General features: G+C 43.9%; 1 protein-coding gene across 1 annotated transcript; it reads left to right on the forward strand.

Moving 5' to 3' along the window:
* The first annotated feature begins 1508 nt into the window (after positions 1–1508).
* Positions 1509–19511, forward strand: LOC144479396 (insulin gene enhancer protein ISL-1-like). The gene is made up of 6 exons (XM_078198018.1): positions 1509–1593; positions 7291–7480; positions 13801–14071; positions 15456–15719; positions 18404–18538; positions 19302–19511. The coding sequence occupies exons 1-6, from the start codon at positions 1509–1511 to the stop codon at positions 19509–19511; spliced, it is 1155 nt and encodes a 384-aa protein (XP_078054144.1).
* The last annotated feature ends 3282 nt before the right edge of the window (positions 19512–22793 follow it).

Below are 22793 nucleotides of genomic sequence, written 5' to 3' on the forward strand. Positions count from 1 at the left end.
ATTACCGGAATCTGGCATTCATGGGGCTCCGCGCCGTAGGTTAGGTTGTCTGCCAGGAATATGGGGACCCGGGTGTGTTTGACCGCAATGTCTCCATCCTGTAACATGAGTGTCCACCGTGCAATACGGTTTTGACTAACCGTCCCATCTTTAATTCGGCCATTCAGCAGTAGTTGTATGGGGGTGTGTTCTGTAAGTATAGTGAGGGGGTTCAAGCCGACTATATAGTTAAAGCGGTGCACTGCCCAGAAAACTGATAATAAGTGGGTTTCGCACACCGAAAAACTTTGTTCAACCGGAGTTAGTATGCGGGAAGCGGAAGCAATTGGGCCGAGTCGTCCGTGCCGTTCTTGGAGGAGCACGGCAGCTAGTGTGCTGTCAGTGGCCGCTACTTCAAGGGCAAAGGGAAGTTTAGGGTTGGGTACCTGTAAGGCAGGGGCTTGTGCAAGGGATTGTTTGAGGCCTGAGACTGCTTGTGTGTGTCGCGCAGTCCAGACCCACTGGGTATTTTTCCGTAAAAGTTCGGACAGGGGAGCGGCTTTAGTGGCGAAACCGTCTATGAGGTTGCGGCAGTACCCCACCAAGCCCAGAAAGGCGTGCAGGGAGCTCACGTCCTTTGGTAAGGGAAGGCGTGTTACAGATTCGATTCGCTTCCTTTCTATCTCATGCTTTCCCTCAGTCACTACTGTACCCAAGTAAGAGACCTGTCGCCTCATGATCTGGGCTTTCTTGGGATTTACCATTAACCCTAATGTAGTGAGGAGGTTCAGCAGTTCATCCAATAACTTTAGATGTTCTCCTCTTGTTTCAGTCTGTAAGAGGAGATCATCTACGTATTGTACCAAACATTCTGGTTTGGAGAATCCCTCCAAGCCTTTTGCTAAGCGCTGGTGAAATATGGAGGGGGAGTTATGAAAACCTTGTGGTGAACACGTCCAGGTGTACTGTTGTCGCTGGAACGTGAAGGCAAATTTGTGAATTGACCAGAAGCCATTACTGATGTCCAACATTGTGAAAAGTTTTGCGTGTGGGGCTTGTTTTATCATGGCTTCTGGGCTAGTCGCCACTGTGGGGTCTGTGATGGCGGTAGTCTGATTTAGGGCTCGATAATCGATTGTGAGTCTCCAGGAACTGTCCGGTTACCTTACTGGCCATATGGTGGAGTTGTTAGTGGAAGCAACAGGGTGCAGGACTCCTTGTTTTAATAAACCTTGGCCACTTCCCCTTCGGCTTGCTTAGGGAAGCTGTACTGTCTTTGGGGTTTAGGGTCAGGACCTTCTATGATTACCTCCCCTGTTATTCGGCCGCAGTCATGCTTGTGACTGGCGAATGCCTGTGTGTGTTTGGCTAATATACCCTGTGCTTCAGGGTCTTCCGTCATTTCTGTGGGCCTGATCCACAATTCTCCAAAAGTAGATATTCGGTCTACGTATCTGCTGGTGGCCACCTCGACTGGGGATTGACAGGTGGTTGGCATTTGAGCTCATTACTGCCAGCTACAATATCAAATGGGCAAAGTGTTAAAAAAAAAGCATCTTCAGAAGAAACAAAACATCAAGGATCTTGTAGCAGAAGAAAATACAAACCTGAACTGTGGGTGCGGTTCTCCGATCTTGCTCCTCCCGCTGCCAGCAAGAATGGAGAATTTGGCGCTCAGCCGAAACACCATACACTGCAGCGGCACCGGAGAATCCCAGCCGCGGGTGAGGTCGGATATTCCGGCGTGTTATTATATAGACTAAAATAAATAAAGCAGGTTACCTATCTTTAAAAGCTACAAAAACAGCTTTTCTAGAAGCAGCTTTAAACATTAAAATTTTAAATTTCCGTTCATTCCACATTCCCTTAATGGTCATTAAATGTAAAAGTCATCTTGGGTGGTACTGTAAAGTGGGGGACGGTGAATCAGCAGCCAGTTTTGCACTCTGTCTTATTCCTTTTTCACTTAAGTGGAGTGTAAAATTTGCTGTTGATTGCCCATTTTGCACTTTCTCCCAAGACAATGGGTGGAATTCCCCCCCCCCCCCCCCCCCGCCATGGGAATTGGAGCGGGAGGGACACGGGCCATGCAAAGGTCCTTTGACCTCGGGTGGGATTTTCTGGCCTTGGGGCGAGCACGGCGGAAAATCCTGCCCAATGTTTTGACCAAAAATAATATAATCCCATCCAAAAATAGAATTCTACCTACAGTGTCAGATAGGCTGATAAAACCTGCTGTTTGCAGGTAAAGGTTTTTGTAAAGTGAATCAAGAAATACAAAAATAAAAATATGAGTAAACTCTGATTTTTAATCTTTTCTTTAACAAGACAGTGCCTGATGTTACTGAATGGTTCTGTTTAACTATAGGTATTTTTTTTTAATGGCTTTTATTTAGAATTCCAAACGTAAGTGATCGTACTTCTATCAAAATTGCTATTCTTCTGTTAATTTTTTTGCGGCTGAATTCTCTCACAGAAACGTAAAAATAAAATAAAGGGAGCGGCGGTAATTATTTAGAATACATTACAAAATATTTTCATTGGCACAGCATTCCACAATTCATGATATACACTCTTAGCTGTTGAAGTTCTATACCTAGACAACAATCTACCTTATTGTGATTAATCTATAGTGATCAAACTATCTTGTTTCATTATCTTCAATACTCTTTCACTTGTGTTATAATATCGCTACCTTGCTTAATGCATTTGCAATAGTTTAGAAGTTTATTTATTAGTGCCACAAGTAGGTTTACATTAACACTGAAATGAAGTTACTGTGAAAATCCCCTAGTCGCCACGCTCTGGCACCTGTTCAGGTACACTGAAAGAGAATTTAGCATGGCCAATGCACCTAACCAGCATGTCTTTTTGGACCGTGGGAGGAAACCGGAGCACCCGGAGGAAACCCAGGCAGACACGAGGAGAATGTGCAAAATCCACACAGACAGTGACCCAAGTCAGGAATCGAACCCGCGTCCCTGGCGCTGTGAGGCAGCAGCACTGTGCCACCGTGCCGCCCATACGATACGATAGTTTAAAATGATTAAATGTAAAATGTGGAGAATAGAACCAAGAGTTATAGATGACTAGAAAAGAGTTAAATTTCAAGGTTCTTCTGACTTTCGTAAATCATTTGATTGAAATATTGTCTTGTAACTCACTGCCACATATCTGCCTGTCTAATTTAAGATAGAGATTTGAAGAATGGGTCATGGGCAGCAGTGTGAAATAATAAATATCTCTACAAGTGATGTTGACTGGATAGCTTCGAAGTAAAGATGCAACGGAATATTGCCAGCCTTGTAAGTGGAGGGATTTGTCACATCAGGATGCTGGCCATGACATATTTGATTATTATAACGATCAAATGGACAAACTGTGATAGAAGTGAAATTATGCTTCCATGGGCAAAACATCAGAATCACAAAACATTTTCCTGGATGATAACTACATCTCAGCTCATCCATTCAAAAAAAGTTGACTGCCCCCAATCAAGGCCTCCACTTCCATTTCAATGATTGTAGGGCAGTTGCCTGCATTACTCTTCTTGAAGCATGTTCCATTTTTGATACTTTTTCAATAAAAAAGAATCATAAAATGGTTACAGCACAGAAAGAGGTAATTCAGCTCGAATGTTCACGTGGTTCTCTACAAGGGATAACTCAGTTAGTCCCATCTCCTGCCTTTTCCCTTAGCCCGGCAAATTTTAACTCTTCAGGTGCTTAATCAATATCCTTTTGAAGGTCATGATTGAATCTGTCTCCACCACACTCTCAAGCAGTGAATTCCAGGTCTTAATCACATTCTGCATAAATATCTTATCACTGTTGTTTTTTTGCTAATCATCTAAATTCAGTGTCTTCTCATTCTCGACCCTTTCATCAAAATGAACAATTTCTCCCTATCTGCTCTTTCTAGATCTTCATGATTTTTAACACTTTAATCAAATCCCCTATGAACCTTCTCTTTGAAGTAAACAACACCATCTTCTCTAAACTTGGTTTTTATTAGTTTGATCTTATAACCCATTATCAGGGTTTAGTTTTTTTTAAATTAATTTGTGGGACATGGGCATCTCTGGCTGGCCAGCATTTATTGTAAGAAGTTTAACAACACCAGGTTAAAGTCCAACAGGTTTATTTGGTAGCAAAAGCCACACAAGCTTTCGGAGCATCGCCCCTTCACCAGGTGAGTGGGAGCTGTGTTCACAAACAGGGCATACACAGACACAACCCCAACCCACAAGGTAATGGTTAGAATGCGAGTGGATAATGGTTGGACTCACATTCCAACCATTATCCTGTAAATTGAGTTTGTGTCTATACACGACCTGCCTGCGAACACAACCCCCACCCATCCGATGAAGGGGCAGTGCTCCAAAAGCCCGTGCTGCCAAATAAACCTGCTGGACCCTAACCTGGCGGTGTGAGACCTCCCACTGTGTTGAACACTGTAGCAGGCTGTGAACGGAAAGGGCATGATGTGGAGATGCCGGCGTTGGACTGGGGTAAACACAGTAAGAAGTTTAACAACACCAGGCTAAAGTCCAACAGGTCCACTTGGTAGCAAAAGCCACACAAGCTTTCGGAGCTCCAAGGCCCCCCCCCCTCCCCCTCCAGGGTGAGTGGGAATCCTGTCCACAAACAGGGCACATAAAGACACAGACTCAATTTACATGAATAATGGTTGGAATGCGAATACTTACGGCTAATCAAGTCTTTAAGATACAAACAACGTGAGTGGAGAGAGCATCAAGACAGGCTAAAAAGATGTGTATTGTCTCCAGACAGGACCGCCAGTGAAACTCTGCAGGTCCAGGCAGGCTGTGGGGATTACAAATAGTGTGACATGAACCCAATATCCCGGTTGAGGCCGTCCTCATGTGTGCGGAACTTGGCTATCAGTTTCTGCTCAGCGACTCTGCGCCGTCGTGTGTCGCGAAGGCCGCCTTGGAGAACACTTACCTGAATATCAGAGGCCGAATGCCCGTGACCGCTGAAGTGCCAGGCGGGGCGTGTATAGACACAAACTCAATTTACAGGATAATGGTTGGAATGGCGGGGGACCATGCAAAGGTCCATTGACTTCGGGCAGGATTTTCCAGTTTTGGGGTGAGTGCGGCCGGAAAATTCCACTCAAGGAATCAACCTTGGACTTCTCTGAGCTGTCTCTATTGTGCCTAAGTGACCAGAAACAGCAATAGTCCATGAAGTAGTAACATCAATTTGAATGTCAGATGAAATGATGTATTGTATACTATACATCCTGGCCAGTAGAAAAACTCTAATTATTTTTATTTATGAAGAGATATTAAAGAACTTGCATCAGTAAAGCTCCTTTCACGTTCTCTGGGTGCCCTAGAACACATCATGGCCAATTAACTACTTTTAACTGCAGTCACTGTTGTTATTGAAGGTAAACATAGCAGTCAGTTTGCACACTTATCTTCTTTTCTGTTATGAACTATCTACACAGCCTCACTTGTTGATGTATCCAACAGATTTCTTGGCGAACTAGGGAATTAGTAAACGTGCCACTCTACCAACCCTGGATTGTATCAGTCCCATTCTGACTGTCCATTGACAATGCTGAATATTTAACCCAAGCTGTTCACAGCACCCACACAACTATCCATTCCACCAGTCACTGTGTGTCAATATTGAAGTCACACTGATGGTCCACAATAGTGCCTCACACAGACAGGCAACTATATCATCTATATTAACTATCCTTATTGCCACCCTTCATACCATCCACATGCATTCTATCCATAACACTGATTGTAAACTGCAGTTACAATGCGCTTGATGTCATTGGAAATATTAGAGGCAAGTGTTTGAAAGGCATCCAGACTGAATTCCTCTCATGGCTCCTGATAGCATTGCAGTTTCTGTAAAGTATACTCCAAGCCTGAAACAGCAGTGCCAGTCTTTTGTCCTCGGGCAAATCCACCCTGATACCCTCACAGATCTATACTCCCACCATAGCATCCACGTTAACGGAATTATCATGCCAATATAATATTTCAGTACTCCTCACACTGGCTTGTTTTTCATACTATTCATATTGATTCAGAGGTGAGAGCAGTTCTGGTCCTATTGCAGGATTGAGCATATAATCTAAACTGACACACCAGTGAGTTTCTCAGATAGTGATGCATTGCTATCCCATGCATAAAATATCAAAATGAAGCACAACTGCCTGTTCAATTGGATATACAAGATTTGTTGGTATGATTTGAAGAAAAACAGGAGAATTCTCCCAGTATCTGACCACAACTTGTCCCCGAGTAACACCACCAAAGCAAAGTAACCAGTAATTTATCTTATTGCTATCCACAGGACTGTTCATAGGTTCTATGAAGCAAATATGTTGCCTCATTTGTCCAGAAAACAGTGGCTATACTCAAAATGAACTAATTTGCTGTGATTCTTTCCTTCTTTCCTTCTTTCTCTTTCTTTCTTTCTCTTTCTTTCTCTCTCTCTTTCTTTCTCTCTCTCTCTCTTTGTCTTTCTTTCATTCTCTCTCTTTTTTCTTTCTTTCTCTCTCTTTCTTTCTCTTTCTTTCTCTCTCTTTCTTTCTCTCTCTCTTTGTCTTTCTTTCTTTCTCTCTCTCTTTGTCTTTCTTTCTTTCTCTCTCTCTCTTTCTTTCTCTCTCCCTCTCTCTTTCTTTCTCTCTCTCTTTGTCTTTCTTTCTCTCTCTCTCTTTCTCCCTCTCTCTCTCTTTCTTTCTCTCTCCCTTTGTCTTTCTTTCTCCCTCTCTCTTTCTTCCTTTCTCTCTCTTTGTCTTTCTTTCTCCCTCTCTCTCTCTTTGTTTCTTTCTTTCTCTCTGTCTTTCTTTCTTTCTCTCTTTCCTTTCTTTCTCTCTTTCTCTTTTTTTCTCTTTCTTTCTCTCTCTTTCTTTCTTTCTCTCTCTCTTTCTCTCGTTCTCTCTGTCTTCCTTTCTTTCTTCCTTTCTTTTCTTTCCTTTCTTTCTCTCTCTTTCTTTCTTTCTCTTTCTCTCTTTCTTTCTCTCTCTCTTTCTTTCTCTCTTTCTTTCTTTCTCTTTCTCTCTTTCTTTCTCTCTCTCTTTCTTTCTCTCTTTCTTTCTTTCTCTTTCTCTCTTTCTTTCTCTCTCTCTTTCTTGCTCTCTCTTTCTTGCTTTCTTTCCATACCACTCAGTAATTGCTACTCAGTACACCCATTTTGACTGCCCACATTGTACTCGTCGTACCATCACACATACTTTTGGGACCATGAGGTCTGATTTAATTAGGGTGAATAGAAAGATTGATCTCATTGCAGTAATTTCTGAAATGTTGCATTGCAGGGGAAGACTCCGCATCAGTATGTTTTGGCTGCAGTAAGCGTATTACGGATCCCTATATTCTGAGAGTCTATCCGGATTTGGAGTGGCATGCAACCTGCCTCAGGTGTGTTGATTGCAACCAGTACCTTGATGAGAGCTGCACCTGCTTCCTGAGAGAGGGAAAGACCTACTGCAAGACTGACTATTTCAAGTGAGTAATCTCATCTCTTATTTCCTTGATATTGTTCAAATATTAATTAAATACTAGTCAATATCCTATGGTGCTGCACAATATATATCAATGATTTGGTTGGGAGGGTGAACTGTGACAAGGATGCAGAGATCCTTCAGAATGATCTGGACAGGTTGGGTGAGTGGGCAAATCAATGGCAGATGCAGTATAATTTGGATAAATGTGAGGTTATTCACTTTGGAAGCAAAAACAAGAAGGCAGATTACTACCTGAATGGCTGTAAATTAGGAGAGGGGAGTGTGCAGCGGGACCTGGGTGTCCTTGTGCACCAGTCACTGAAGGTAAGCATGCAGGTGTAGCAAGCAGTAAAGCAGGCAAATGGCATGTTGGCCTTCATTGTGAGAGGTTTCGAGTACAGGAGCTGTTATTGCAATTATTCAGGGCCTTGGTGAGGCCACACCTGGAGTATTGTGTGCAGATTTGGTCTCCTTCTCTGCGGGAGGATGTTCTTGCTCTCGAGGGAGTGTAGCAAAGGTTTATCAGGCTGATTCCAGGATGGCGGGACTGATGTATGAGGAGAGATTGAGTAGGTTAGGATTGTTTTCGCTGGAGTTCAGACGAATGATGGGGGATCTCATAGAGACTTATAAAATTCTAACAGGACTAGACAGAGAGGATATTCCCGATGGTGGGGGAATCCAGAACCAGGGGTCTGAGGGTTCAGGATAGACTATTTAGGACGGAGGTGGGGAGACATTTCTTCACCCAAAGAGTGGTGAGCCTGTGGAGTTCATTACCACAGGAAGTAGTTGATGCCAAAACATTGAATGTATTCAAGAGGCAGCTGGATATAGTACTTGGGGCAAATGGGATCAAAGGTTATGGGGTGAAAGCAGGATTAGGCAATTGAGTTGATGATCAGCCATGATCGTGATGAATGGCGGAGCAGGCTCGAAGAACCAAATGACCTCCTCGTGCTCCTATCTTCTATGTAAGAGGGTAGTCTTCAGATGAAATGGTGTTGGAGGACAGAGTATTACATCAGGCTATTTATGCTATACTAATTTTATAGACATCGATCTGTCTGATTCCTTTCTCCTTTGCATTTTCTCAACTTATATTTCCTCCCCTTTCTCTTCAATAAGTTTCCTCAAAGCTTCCTGAAGAGGACAAGATGCTGAAGGCTGGATTCCAGGCCTTGGTTAATTCTATCCTATATATCGTTCAATGTGCAAACGGGGACCCAGATCATTGGCCCTCTGATTTGCTGTCAGGAATCACATGACATCCACATGCCATCTTCCTATAGTGACACAGTTAAGGCTGAAAACTTTCAGAAACTGGAAACAAAAAAACTCCTTGCAATCTGACTCCCACTCATCAGTGACAGAATTTCGGTAAATTCGTAATATTAATCCTTTAAAGCTTCAAGTAATGGCCGCCACACTACCAGGCAGACACATACTGTAATTTGGTGATTATCACTTGCAATGGTAAATCACTAATATGTACAGATAGGGGATGGAATTTTATCTGTATTTGGCAGAGTGTAGCAGCAGTGGGAAAAGGGGCATTGAAGCCATTGGCACCAATGATAACCTTCTCTGCCATATCGTTGGGAACATAAATCCCATGTCATCCTGGTGACAGGGTGGCCACCCTCCCCACAAGAAAATTAGATTTTTAAAGATTGGTGTGCTATTTTTATAGGTCACCGCAGTTTATAAGGAAGTTTTGTGCACTGGTCTTTCTGTCAGGCCAGTGCCAGGGGACAGTGTCCAGGTAGTGCCCATGTAGTGCCAGACATGATGCATTCCCCCTTCCCCCTCAGCTTCTAATTAATTAAGCTTCTCCAGACTGTCATATCATACTATTGCAGCTTAGATTTGGGCCTTTCAGCAACCAACGATGCTACCTTGTAAATTGCTGTTGATTCCTGGCTTGGGTCACTGTCTGTGCAGAGTCTGCATGTTCTCCCCGTGTCTGCGTGGGTTTCCTCCGGGTGCTCTGGTTTCCTCCCACAGTCCGAAAGATGGGCTGGTTAGGTGCATTGGCCATGCTAAATTCTCCCGCAGTGTACCAGAACAGGCGCCAATGTGTGGCAACTAGGGGATTTTCACAGTAACTTCATTGCAGTGTTAATGTAAGCCTACTTGTGACACTAATAAATAAACTTTAACTTGATGCAGAATAACAGATTTTCATAAGTGAATTGTAGATGCATGCAGCATCAGTTCGTTTTTGGTCAGCTATTTAATCAGCTTGGTACCCAAATTCAATAGGCAATCCCCAAGCTTGTCTATTGCTCATACCAACCATTTGTTATTTTGTACATTGTGATCTGTTCAGTTGAAGCTACCATTATTTCAAGCTGAGCTAATGGTAGAGGGGGAAAATGAGAAACATAGGATGGAATCTGGCTGCGCTGACCCCGAAACCGGAAAATGCTGCCCAAGGTTAATGGACCTTTGTGTGGTCCGCTCCCCACCCACTACGATTCCCGTAGCGGGTGGGACAGGAGAATTCCCCCTATAGTATACAATGCCATCAGAGCAACAACCGAACAGTCATCTGATATCTGAGGCATGACAGGAAACTAAACTTCACCGTGGAACATAATAAATAACAGAGACCTTATACATGCTCACCTAAGTTCCTTAGGCAGCACCTTTCAAACCCAATACCACCACCATCTAGAAGGAGAGGGAAGTGGATAACTGGGAACACCACCACCTGGAAGTTTCCTTCCAAGTCACTCCTCATCTTCATTAGGAAATGTATCGCCGTTCCTTCACTGTCGCTGGGTCAAAGTCCCTCCCAAATGGCACTGTGTGTGTACCTACACCTCAGGAACTGCAGCGGTTCAAGAAGGCAGCTCATCACCACCTTCTCAAGGGCAACTACGGATGGGCAATAAACGCTGATCTAGACGGTGACACTCACATCCCATAAATTAATTTAAAAAGTAAAGTCTAGAAATAATGGAGCTGATAATGAGTCCAAGTGCCGCACCACTGGTGCCAGTGCTATATCAATGATACATATATCTGAACACACAGGCTGACTTCACTGAGAGAATCTGAGTCAGCTCATTTCCATAATTTACTGGTACTGCAGATGTAACTGGGCTGCAGTGTTAGCATATTCTAGCCATAGGGCAGGGGTGCGGTGGTTAACCTGGCAATAGTGAAAGAATTCTGTGGCAGCGCACAGAACCCGGAGGTGCCTGAATTCCTTCAGACATGCATTGCTAGCTTGAATGTTGCTGAACCATTCCAGCTGCAATATAGGGCAGCCACCGATTTAAATACAACACAAGAATCTAATGAGCTTAGCGCACAATTTAGGGGCAGGCTGTCAGACAGCTGGATTACAGTGCACTGTAATGCAGGCTTAATATTGGTAACATATTCTACCAGTTCTATTTCATGTTTCTGTTCTAAATCTTTATCCTTGTCGTCAAAGGACTGTGGCATAGTTACCATGGATATCAATAATCCCCCAATATCAGTAGCCCTCTAATATCAGTGTCAAGTGGCCACATTTAAACCTGCACCAGGCTATTCAATCAAGAGAAACATCACAACCAAATCCATCCTGGGTTCAGCAACACTCACACAGCCACCTTTATCCCTTCCCTGTTTCAGATTAATTTATAGAAACATGGAAGATAGGAGCAGGAGGAGGCCATTCGGCCCTTCGAGCTTGATCCGCCATTCATCATGATCATGGCGAATCATCCAACTTGATCACCTAATCCTCCGCCTAATCCTCCGCCTAATTCAATCCATTTGTAGGGTTTGAAGCTCCGTTGGGCATAGGTTGGAGTTGAGTTGGGTTAGTCTGAGGCAATAGGCTACTGACCTCGAAGAAAACGACCCACACAAACTTAGCCATCTCTGTGGTGTGGATCCTATGCCACTTTGAATTTAACGCCAAGTCACGGGTATCTCCGGGCATCAAGCAGCACTGCTGTCTCAAGCAAAGCAAACAGCCAATCACATTGATGCATTCTCATAGACAGCAACTCAGGAAGTTAAAAACCACTGAATCCCTTCATTTTTAACACGAAGCTTCACAGATAATTAAATAAAGGTTTGGAACATATACGTGAGACTAACGTAGATGGTAAAATACCATAAATGTGAAAGATATAGAGGGTGATCTTACCGGCTCATCCTGCCGGTCAATCAGCATGACGAGCTGGTCAGATCAGGTGACAGGCGAAAAATCAGGATCGCGCCCAGTTTTTCACCTCTCGCTTAGAAAGGATGCAAAGCCAATTTCAATATTCATGACATCATTAGCATGTCATTTGTGAGTCCCTTACCTGCCCTTACCTGCTCGCTGGTTGAGGTCCTCACCGGCAAGGATCAAGTATGGCCCCCACCAACAGAGACCAGAAGTAATGGCCTCACCAGTGGGAACAGAAGCCATTGAAGCCCCCCTGGGTGGTTGGTGGCAGGGTGGGGCATTGCCCCTTGGATAGTGCCAGCTTGGCACTGCCTACCTGGCACTGCCCACTGGGCACCCTGACACTGCCCACTGGGGAAGTGGTCAGGGCTTGAGGGATGGGGCCTGAGGGGTGGTGCATGAGGGGGCGGAGCCATGACAGGGGAAGGCAGGGGAGAGTTCCGTGAGGGGAGAGGAAGGGGGGAGCTCTGCAGTGGGGGGGGGGGGGGGGTGGACTGATCGGCTGGGATGGCAATCGGGGCAGCGATTGGGGGCTGTGATGTCCGGGGCAGTGATCGGCAGGGGGTGGGGGCGATTTGGGGGGGGGGGGGGGGGGGGTGGGGGGGTGGGGGGTGGAGGGGGGGGGGGATCCAGCACAGGGAGCAATTGGCCCGGGTCCAAATGTCCTTTGGCGGGGGGAGGGGTAGAGTGACAGGAGATCTCCCAGTACACTCTGTGCACTGCGCAATGACACCCCTAGACCACAGCAGCCGGCTTCACCAGTGAGATTAGGCTCCTCCCTGCCCCCCTGCTGGCGAGAATCACATCCTGGCACTTTGTTTTGACTAAGTGCCATAAGATTGTTTTTTTTTAACCAGCCCAAAAAATAAGTCAGAAACTCTCCCGTTTCCTCATTCGTTCAGCAGTTAGAATTTTTTTGGCAAGTTCACTCCCACAATTTTTAAAAAGTATGTGGTATTTCTTAATATAATTGGAAATATTGACATTCATCAAATACAAAATTGTTTTTTTTCAGGGCTAGTAAGATACTTAGCAGTAACTGTGAACTTAGTATGCGTTCAAAACCCAGCTGCACTTCATTCAGCAAAGTGTAACTTTTTCAAAGGCTTTTACAGTGGGACCAAGTGTAGGAATGCAAGTTCCTTTTCGTTCAGTGATGTCGAATTGATTGCAGTTTGGGGTGCTCAACAGCACATCCTCTGGAAAAGTGTAGAATCACTGATAGAAATGATTGGATTTCCATGCTTAACTGCACATGTATGGGCTACAGGGCTGGGGATGTATCTGGGCCAATAAGGATCTCGTCCACTGGTTGGAGAACCTTAACAAAATCAAGTTAATTTCAGGCACTTAATTGGCCACCCTCAGGTATTCCCTGTGATTGAGATCCCTGGTGACAGAAGGCCCTCCTTATGAGAGTTGCCGTCTGGCCTCTGTTGTGTCCAATGCCAGCTGAAATGGCACTGAGGCCTAGGGTCCTAGAGGGGCCCAAGGCCACAGATGAATGAAGGCAAGATGGGGGTCAGGAAATGGGGACCATGGGGTGAGAGTAGGTGTGGCTGAAGACAAGGGCAGGGGGGTGGCTTTCAACGGCCAACTCTCTGCCTGATGTCAGGTCCCTCGATTGGGCACAGAGTGCCTGACAGCAAGGGAACACCCCCCCCTCCCCCAACCCCAGGGAGGCCACTGACAAACCCAATAGGCTTTGCTGGGCAACTTTATGAGGGTATGGGGGACTAGTGGGATCTCCATCTAATACCCAAACTACCACTGAATTGCAGTGGGCTCAGGGCTAATGTGCATCAATTGGCTCTTTACTGAGCCTAATTGACATGCAACTATTGGCAGCCATGAGTTCCACATCAGTCCCTTCACCCCTCCATCTTAATTGGGTTTCCTTGCAACCGGGAGACTCTTCCCATACTATTATTGTGCATAATATCCAACCCCAGAAGTTGCAGTCAATTTCAGAGGACTAATCATGCCAAATACTATATGGTTTTGCTGTCATCACTGCTGCAAAATCGAGGTCAAGGTGACTCAATAGTCTTCTTCATTCTGAAATAGTGTCGCATTAAATTGTCCTCTGAGACTGAACCTTCAAGACAGCTTTCCACTCCTCCTATCTTTCTGCTGTTTCTTAGAAAATTTTCAGTGCGATGTGCTCAATGTCAAGCTGGATTGTTGTCTTCAGACATGGTCCTCAGAGCTGGAGGCCTCATCTATCATCAACAATGCTTCCGCTGTGTGGTCTGCAATCGGCAGCTCTTACCTGGGGATGAATGCAGATTGCGATTTGATGGACCCTACTGTACCGAGGATGGCTGTCTTTTGGACCACAGCTTAATTCAAGAGGATCCTTTGGGCTCTATATCAAACAATAGCAGCTTGTATCTATCAGGTCAGTTGATGGTTGTGCTTAAATTCAGTTATACAATCCCTCGGGTAGAAAGAATATAATGCTAAATAATGTGTTGATTTATCTGGTACCTTGCCAAGTCCACAGCACAATGTTGGCAGTCGCATTTGTGCCATGCCAATACAACAGGTCAGTTTCAAGTAGAAACCCTTCTGTAAGATACATGCACTGCCTCTTTTACTGTGTTGGCCCAAGTCCACAGTACCTTTCAACAGCATAACTGGTTGCACTTCCAATTGTAAAAAGGTATTGGGCAAAACTTGTGCATTTCCCTCTGGGGTAGCGCTGGACGCCATCTCTTCAGATGATTAGGGGAGGCGATGGCCTACTGGTATTATCACTAGATTATCGAAACACAGGTACAGGCACAGGTTCAAATCCCACCATGGCAGCTGGTGGAGTTTGAATTCAATAAAAATATCTGGAATTAAGAATCTACTGATGATCATGAAATCATTGCTGATTAGTGAACCATCTGGTTCACTAATGCTCTTTAGGGAAGGAAATCTGTCATCTTTACCTGGTCTGGCCTACATGTGACTCCAGAGCCACAGCAATGTGGTTAGAATCATAGAATCATAGAATCCTACAGTGCAGAAAGAGGCCATTCGGCCCATTGGCTCTGCACCAACCACAATCCCACCCAGGCCCTATCCCCATACCCCTACATATTTACCCACGACTCCCTCTAACCTATGCATCCTGGGACACTATCTCTACTTACCCGGGTTGACTCTCTACTGCCCTCCAAGGGCAACTAGAATTATAGTATCCTACAGTGCAGAAGGAGGGCCATTCAGCCCATCGCGTCTGCACCGACCACAATCCCATCCAGGCCCTATCCCCATATCCCCATGCATTTACCCTTGCTATCCCCCTGACACTAAGTGGCAATTTAGCATGGCCAATCCATTTAACCTGCACATCTTTGGACCGTGGGAGGAAACCGGAGAATGTGCAAACTCCACACAGACAGTGACCCAAGCCGGGAATTGAACCCAGGTCCCTGGCGCTGTGAGGGACCAACTAGGATGGGGATTAAATGCTGGCCAGCAACGCCCATGTCCCATGAATGAATAAAAGAGAAAATTCTTTGCTGCTCTGGCAGTAGCACTGAACTATCTTCTGTATTCCAAAATTAAAACCAAAATGTGACGGCCGCAATGTCTATTGTCGAAATGTCAAAGGGATATCAGTGAGGCTGACTGAATGTATGGGAAATGGAAATGTGATATCAGTGTAACAAGAGACGCTCTTCAAAAGCTTGATGTTATTATCAGAGAGTAAAAAGTATTATCTCAGAGGTCAGCTCATATTTGACACAATGAAAATCTTCCTCTGCCTCAGTTTTGTTTTGTTGAACGTTTAGAGAGAGTCAAGGCATGTCAGCCAGCACTGCGAGCTTCAAAACACTCCGATAAGATAACCCGTGTGCGGACTGTACTGAATGAGCAACAGTTGCTCACGTTACGGACCTGTTACGCTGCCAACCCCCGACCGGATGCACTCATGAAGCAACAGCTCATCGAGATGACAGGACTCAGCTCCAGGGTCATCAGGGTCTGGTTTCAGAATAAACGGTGCAAGGACAAAAAGAAGAGCATCCTGCAGAAACGCACAGACCAGCACGGCAGGAACAAAGCAGTAAGTGCGTATCTTAATCTGTGCGTGACAACAGAATTAGCAGTTATATTATTTTATTCTACCCCATTTTCCTACGTTTCCCTCTGTGCTCAGGCATATTTTCATCACTTAACTAATCAAAATTGGCATTTTTCACATGAACCTTGATTGTGAGTCAGGAAGTTTTTTGACCATGGAGGGCATCACATAAGAACATAAGATCTAGGAGCAGGAGTTGGCCATCTGGCCCCTCGAGCCTGCTCCGCCATTCAATAAGATCATGGCTGATCTTTTCGTGGACTCAGCTCCACTTACCCGCCCACTCACCATAACCCTTAATTCCTTTACTGTTCAAAAATGTATTCTATCCTTGCCTTAAAAACATTACAGCCAAGACCATCTCATTATTACACACACATATACATACACACATACACACACACATATACACACACACATATACATACACTCACACACATATATACACACACACACATATATACACACACACACACACATATACACACACATATACCTCTACCATTGCTTTGAACAGTATTCTAAGTCAACAGAACAGGGATCTAACACAGCAGCTCCTGGTCAAAAATAAATGTCGCTTGCTATATGAACTGAGTGAGCCATATGGTAGTGAGGAGGGGGTGGTTGTTGGGGTGTACAGGATTTACAGTTGTTGTAACTAACTTGGTCACAAATAATTGGCAAATGAAGTTCAACAGAAATAAATGTGAGGTAGCACATTTCAGTAGAAAGAATAGGGAGGTCACTCATTTATTTATTAGTGTCACAAGTTGGCTTACAATAACACTGCAATGAAGGTACTGTGAAAATCCCCTAGTCATCACACTCCGGCACCAGTTCGGGTACACTGACGGGGAATTTAGCATAGGCAATGCACCAAATTAGCACGTCTTTTGGACTGTAGGAGGAAACCGGAGCACCCGGAGGAAACCCATGCAGATACGGGGAGAACGTGCAGACTCCACACAGACAGTGACCCAAGCTGGGAATCAAATCCAGGCCCCTGGCGCTGTGAGACAGCAGTACTAATCACTGTGCCACCATGCTGCCATGCTAACATATTATTGGAAGGTGCAAGTCCAGGTAGGGTGGAACAAAGCGATGTTGGAGTACAAATACAATAAGTAAAACTTACATGACAGGTTATCAAGGCCATAAACAAGCAAACCAAGCACCGGGTTTTATTTCTCCAGGGTTAGAAGTGAAAGTAGGGAGGTTATGCTAAACCTGTATCAAACCTTGATTAGTTCACACTTAGAGGCATGCATGCTGTTCTGGTTGCCATATTACAAAAAGATTATTGAAGCACTGGAATGGATGCAGAGAAAATTTACAAGGATGATGACAGAAATATGTGGGAATATGAATCAGGATAGGATTGGCGGGCTAGGTCTCTTCTGAGAAACGAAAACTGAAGGGTGACCTGATAGAGGCCTTTGAACTTATGAAAGGTTTTGATGGAATAGGCACAAAAGAAAATGTTTACTCTTGTGGGGAAGAGAATAACTAGAGGTCAGCAACACTAGAAACCCAATAGGAACTCAGAAGAAACTTCCTTACCCAAAGAAAGGTGAGAATGTGGAACTCACTTCCACAAGAGGTGGTTGAAGTGAATGGTCTAGATGCATTGAAGGGAAAGGAGACAAACATACAAGGGAGAAGGGAAAAAGCAGTTGTAGTGGTAGATTTAGATGAAACCTTAGTTAGGCCGCACTTGGAATATAGTGTTCAATTCTGGTCGCCACACTACCAGAAGGATGTGGAGGCTTTTGAGTGGGTACAGCAAAGATTTACCAGGATGTTGTCTGGTATGGAGGGCATTAGCTATGAGGAGAGGTTGGAGAAACTTGGCTTGTTCTCACTGGAACGATGGAGGTTGAGGGGCGAGTTGATAGAAGTCTACAAGATTATGAGGGGCATGGACAGAGTGGATAGTCAGAAGTTTTTCCCAACGTGGAAGAGTCAATTACTAGGGGGCATAGGTTTAAGGTGCGAGGGGCAAGGTTTAAAGGAGATGTACGAGGCAGGTTTTTTACACAGAGGGTGGTGAGTGCCTGGAACTTGCTGCCGGGGGAGGTAGTGGAAGCAGATACGATAGTGACTTTTAAGGGGCGTCTGGACAAATACATGAATAGGATTGGAAGAGAGGGATATGGTCCTTGGAAAGGTAGGGGGTTTTAGTTCAGTTGGATAGCATGGTCGGTGCAGGCTTGGAAGGCTGAAGGGCCAGTTACTGCGATGTAATTTTCTTTGTTCTTTTCTTTGTTTTTAAGAAGCTGAAGTATGGACTGGTTGGGCCAAATAGCCTTTCTCTATGACATATATCCTATATATTTTCAATTAGCAGCATATTAAAAATCTTGCCTTAATAGTGACACATTTGCCCTATTTTCAATTATAAAAGTCATTCAAGGAAAATTATGAATCTTTTTCATTTTTGCTTTTGGTGTAAGTAAGCACATTGTAGAAATTACACTTCTCTTGTTTTCCTTCATTATTCTTTGACAAAATGTTCCAGCGGATTTTAGAATGAAAGTAATTAGTTATTCCCACATCAATTAGTGTTTCTAAGGACCTGCGATAAATGCAGTTATCCTTGTCAAATGAGGCATCACTGACAATGTTTTCCCAAGAAAACTATCCTGCTATTTTTGATTCTTCAACAGGATATTCAAGGGCTGGTTGGAACTCTGATGGTAGCGACCAGTCCCCGACAACAGAAAGTTGATTTCCAGTGCAGCCCTGTCGAGGTACAGAGATACCGGCCACCTTGGGAAGACCTTAGTGACTTTACACTGCAGGTAGGCACAAAGACATTTGGGGACATTTCCAATACCCGCCTGTCTCAAACAACTGAAAAATCTGGCTCCTTTGCCACCATGGGTTGGGTGGTTCAGGGTCACTGAGTCCCTGCAAGCCTAGCCAGGTCTCCCTCTGCCAGGGGAATGCTCTTCTTGCTGAACATACTGGATTACAGGGATAAATTAGGTCCTGAATGAGCAAGGCAGCTGGAAACGCCATTGTGGGGAATCCCCATTTCGTGTTCTGATATCCACCACCCCTAATGACACTTGTCTTGAAAGGGAGGTTTTGCCCTTCATAGGGAATTTTGGAAAAACCTTTAAAGTTCAGAGACTTGGCAGAACCCAAAGACTTTTAAGATCAAGATCATCAAGATGCTGAGTTTTACCCCCCTCTCCCTTTTCTCTCTAGAGGATTACCCTTACATGCTATAATGTTATCATCAGGAAAGATGTGAAGCTGCCAACGTTGGACTGACGTGGGCACAGTAAGAAGTCTCACAACACCAGGTTAAAGTCCAACAGGTTTATCTGGTATCACGAGCTTTCAGAGCGCTGCTCCATCATCAGGTGAGCTGCTTCATCATCGCCTGATGGAAGTGCAGCACTCCAAAAGCTCGTGATACCACATAAACCCGTTGGACTTTAACCTGGTATTGTGAGACCACTTACTGTGCCCATCAGGAAAGAGGCAGTGCAATCCTCTGGCGGCACAATTCAGGTTTTTTTTTAAATTTTGAAGGGATTTGTCCTTTATTTTTAGAAAAAAAGTGCTTTCTTTGTCCCCAGACAGGTTTTCCTGGAGGAAGATGCCATTCCGTTTGCAGTAGTAGTGAGGTCTCATCTCTTAATTCTCAACTGTCTGACATGCCAAACAGTGAAGAATCTCAACCATCAGACCTCTGACTTTGTCGGTTTACAGCTTTATATCAACACATCACTGGAAAATCAACTGAATGGATTTGAAATCTGAACTTTGGTGTAAGATAAATGGATGTTCATGTTGTTCTTGGCAGATTAAGAAGTTTAGTGGAAACAGATGAAAAAGATGACATCTTTAGCTCATATCACTATAAAATGCACAAACAAACCCTATTCCATTCACAAAAATTACAATGATGTCAATGTGAATTTCAAAGCTAACTAATCTCTTGCAGAGAAATAGCTGGACTAATACGATATACCATTCTAAACCTCTACTGTTCCCCCATCTCCAGTTTCTTGCACATTGGACACTTACCTCCACAGCTTTGCATTATTTTCATCCACATTGTCCGATTACAGTAATTGCAATAGGCAGAAATCAATGAAGGAAGCATAGGTCAAAAGGAAGGAATAAATAGTTTGGCAAGATAATATTGAAGAAACAAGCCAAGTGACCAAGAATGTGAAGTGTAATTATTATTTTGCATTGATAAATGCGATAAGAATGGTTCAGGGAGCTAATCTTGCAATGACAAAGGAAGGCGAGGACCTAGTGGCATTATCGCTAGACTATTCATCCAGAAAGTCAGCTAATGTTCTCACGTTCGAATTCCGCCATGGCAAATGGTGGAATTTAACTGCACTTTAAAGAAATCTGGAATTAAGAATCTACTGATGACCATTGTCGATTGTCGGAAAAGCCCATCTGGTTCACTGATGTACGTTAGGGAAGGAAATCTGCCGTCCTTACCTGGTCTGGCCTACATGGGAGTCCAGAGCCACAGCGATGTGGTTGACTCTCAACTAGGGATGGGCACTAAATGCTGGCCAGCCAGCGATGCCCATGTCCCACATGAATAAAAAAAAGTAGACTGTATTATGCACATTGGAGTCTTGAAGAATGGGAGGGATCTTATTGAAACATATAAGATTCCTAGGGGACTTGACAGGGGAGACACTGAGAAGATGTTCTCTCTTGTGGGGGAATCTTGAACCAGGGCACAGTTTAAAAATGAGGGGTTGCCCATTTAAGACGGTGAGGAGGAGGCATTTCTTCTTTAAGAGGGTTGTTGGCATTCTCTTCCATGGAGAGCAGTGGAGGTTGGGTCCTTGAATATATTTAAGGCTAAGGTAGACAGGATTTTGATCAATAAGGATGTCAAGGGTTATGGGGGTCAGTGAGAAAAGTTGAGTTAAGGATCGTGGGGGCCAGGCAAGTAGTGTTAAGGCCACAATTACATCAGCCATGATTTTATTGAATGGTGGAGCAGGCTTGATGGGTGGAATAGCCTATTCCTGCTTCTATTTATGGTTATAAGATCTTATGCTCTTATACCTTCCTGCATTTGTGCATTCACCAGAAATTGTTTCAGACAACCACATAAAAATTAATTTATCCATCAAATATTGGGAAAGAATTTCATCCTGCTTCTAAAGCAATGACTCTAAAGCCATAAAATCAAACGGAAACATAGAAACTAGAAGCAGAAGTAGGCCATTCAGCCCTTCGAGCCTGCTCCGCCGTTTATTATGAACATGGCTGATCATCAAATTCAATCCCTGATCCCCCCTTCCCCCATATCCTTTGATCCCTATAGAATCATCTTAGAATAGAAGGAAAGCAATTCACTTTTGAGTTGTAGCAATAAAGTTTAAAGTATATTTATTAGTGTCACAATTAGGCTTACATTAACGCTGCAATGAAGTTAATGTGAAAATCCCCTATCTAAAGAGTGTGGCGTTGAAACAATACATCAGCTTATCCTTCAGCTTTCTCCCTCTGGTTCCCAGGTTTCAAATGCATCCCTCATCTGTCCTCTATTGTATGGCGGTGATGTTCTGACTCTCACTGCTCTGAAATGGCTTTGCAGCCATCGCAGTTTAATACTAATAGACTACTTCCTTAGACTGTATACACTAGCCCTTGCTCATAGTCTCTTTCTGTTGATCACGTGTTAGAGCAAGCACTGAAGTTTGAAAGCTTTGCATCAGACTCAAGCTATTAGCGTTGGAGAGAGTCTACATGTGATGAATAAGTCACTAACAATTACAAAGAACAAGTTTCCATATTGCTCAGAAAAATGTTGAAAAATTGGAATTTGTATCAGTATTATTTTCAATTATGATCAATAATTGTATTAGTTTCAACTCCCTTGTCGACATTTCCCATTGTTGTCTGTACAATATTCAGTTTTGGATTTCAGTCACATTGTGCAGCAGAGATATTATTTTTTTTAAAGTTTATTTATTAGTGTCACAAGTAGGCTTTACACTGCAACGAAGTTACTATGAAAATTCCCTAGTCGCTACACTCCGGCGTCTGTTTGGGTACACCGAGGGATAATTTAGCATGGACAATGTGCCTCACCAGCACGCCTTTCGGACAGTGGGAGGAAACCGTAGCGCTCGGAGTAAACCCATGCAGACACGAGGAGAACGTGCAGACTCTGCACAGACAGTGGGAACCCAGGGCGCTGTGAGGCTACACTGCTAACCACTGGGCCACCATGCCACCCTGTGTTATTAAACTGATTCATATACTTACATAAAGTTCCTTTCAACGCAGAGGTAACAATTCTGTGCTCATAGCACACATCAGGAACACAGATCGTGAAGTTGTGTATCCTCTCCCCCACCCCCACCTCCACCCCCACCCCCCACAATCATCTCTCCCCACTTCCACCAGCACAATATCCATGAAATTGAATGTCCAGAAAATGGCTGGAAATCTGAAAAAATTGTACTTCACATTTCTGGCATGTACCAGAATGCTGAAGGAGAACTTTCATCTCACAGCTATGAATCTGTTTATAATAAAAGTAAAATAAGTGAGTTGATGACTGTTAAAAGTGATGGGGTTTTCCGAAAAAGAGTTTAACTGGCAGCTCCAGAAGAAATAATATCCTTAAGTGTCTTTACTACGCCTAGTTAAAATGAGCAAGTTAATGTCTATGTTAAAATCAATTCCAAATAATTTTACATGAACTTGTTAACCTCTGTGATACCAGAAAATATGAATCCCTTTTTGTAGAATGTTTCCACAATAGCATTTATTGCCCTTGGATATTTATTCCCTTATTTATTCCCACCAGTTCTGATTTGAATAATCTTTGGATGCACACGAGGAAATAAAATATTTCCTGTAAACCCTTAAAACACAATCCGGCAGTTTAAAAAGTATTCTTTTCACAAAGTGTTGTCGTATACGCACCAGTGAGGTACTCCCAGATGCATTGTAATCTGAGAATTGCACGTCATGGAAGCGCAGGACATCAGTGCTGAGATATGGAACGTTTGTCTGCTTTTTACTCCTAGAATCAATATGGCAAAT

Source organism: Mustelus asterias, chromosome 26, assembly GCF_964213995.1.
Source record: "Mustelus asterias chromosome 26, sMusAst1.hap1.1, whole genome shotgun sequence".
NCBI classification, from domain to species: domain Eukaryota; kingdom Metazoa; phylum Chordata; class Chondrichthyes; order Carcharhiniformes; family Triakidae; genus Mustelus; species Mustelus asterias.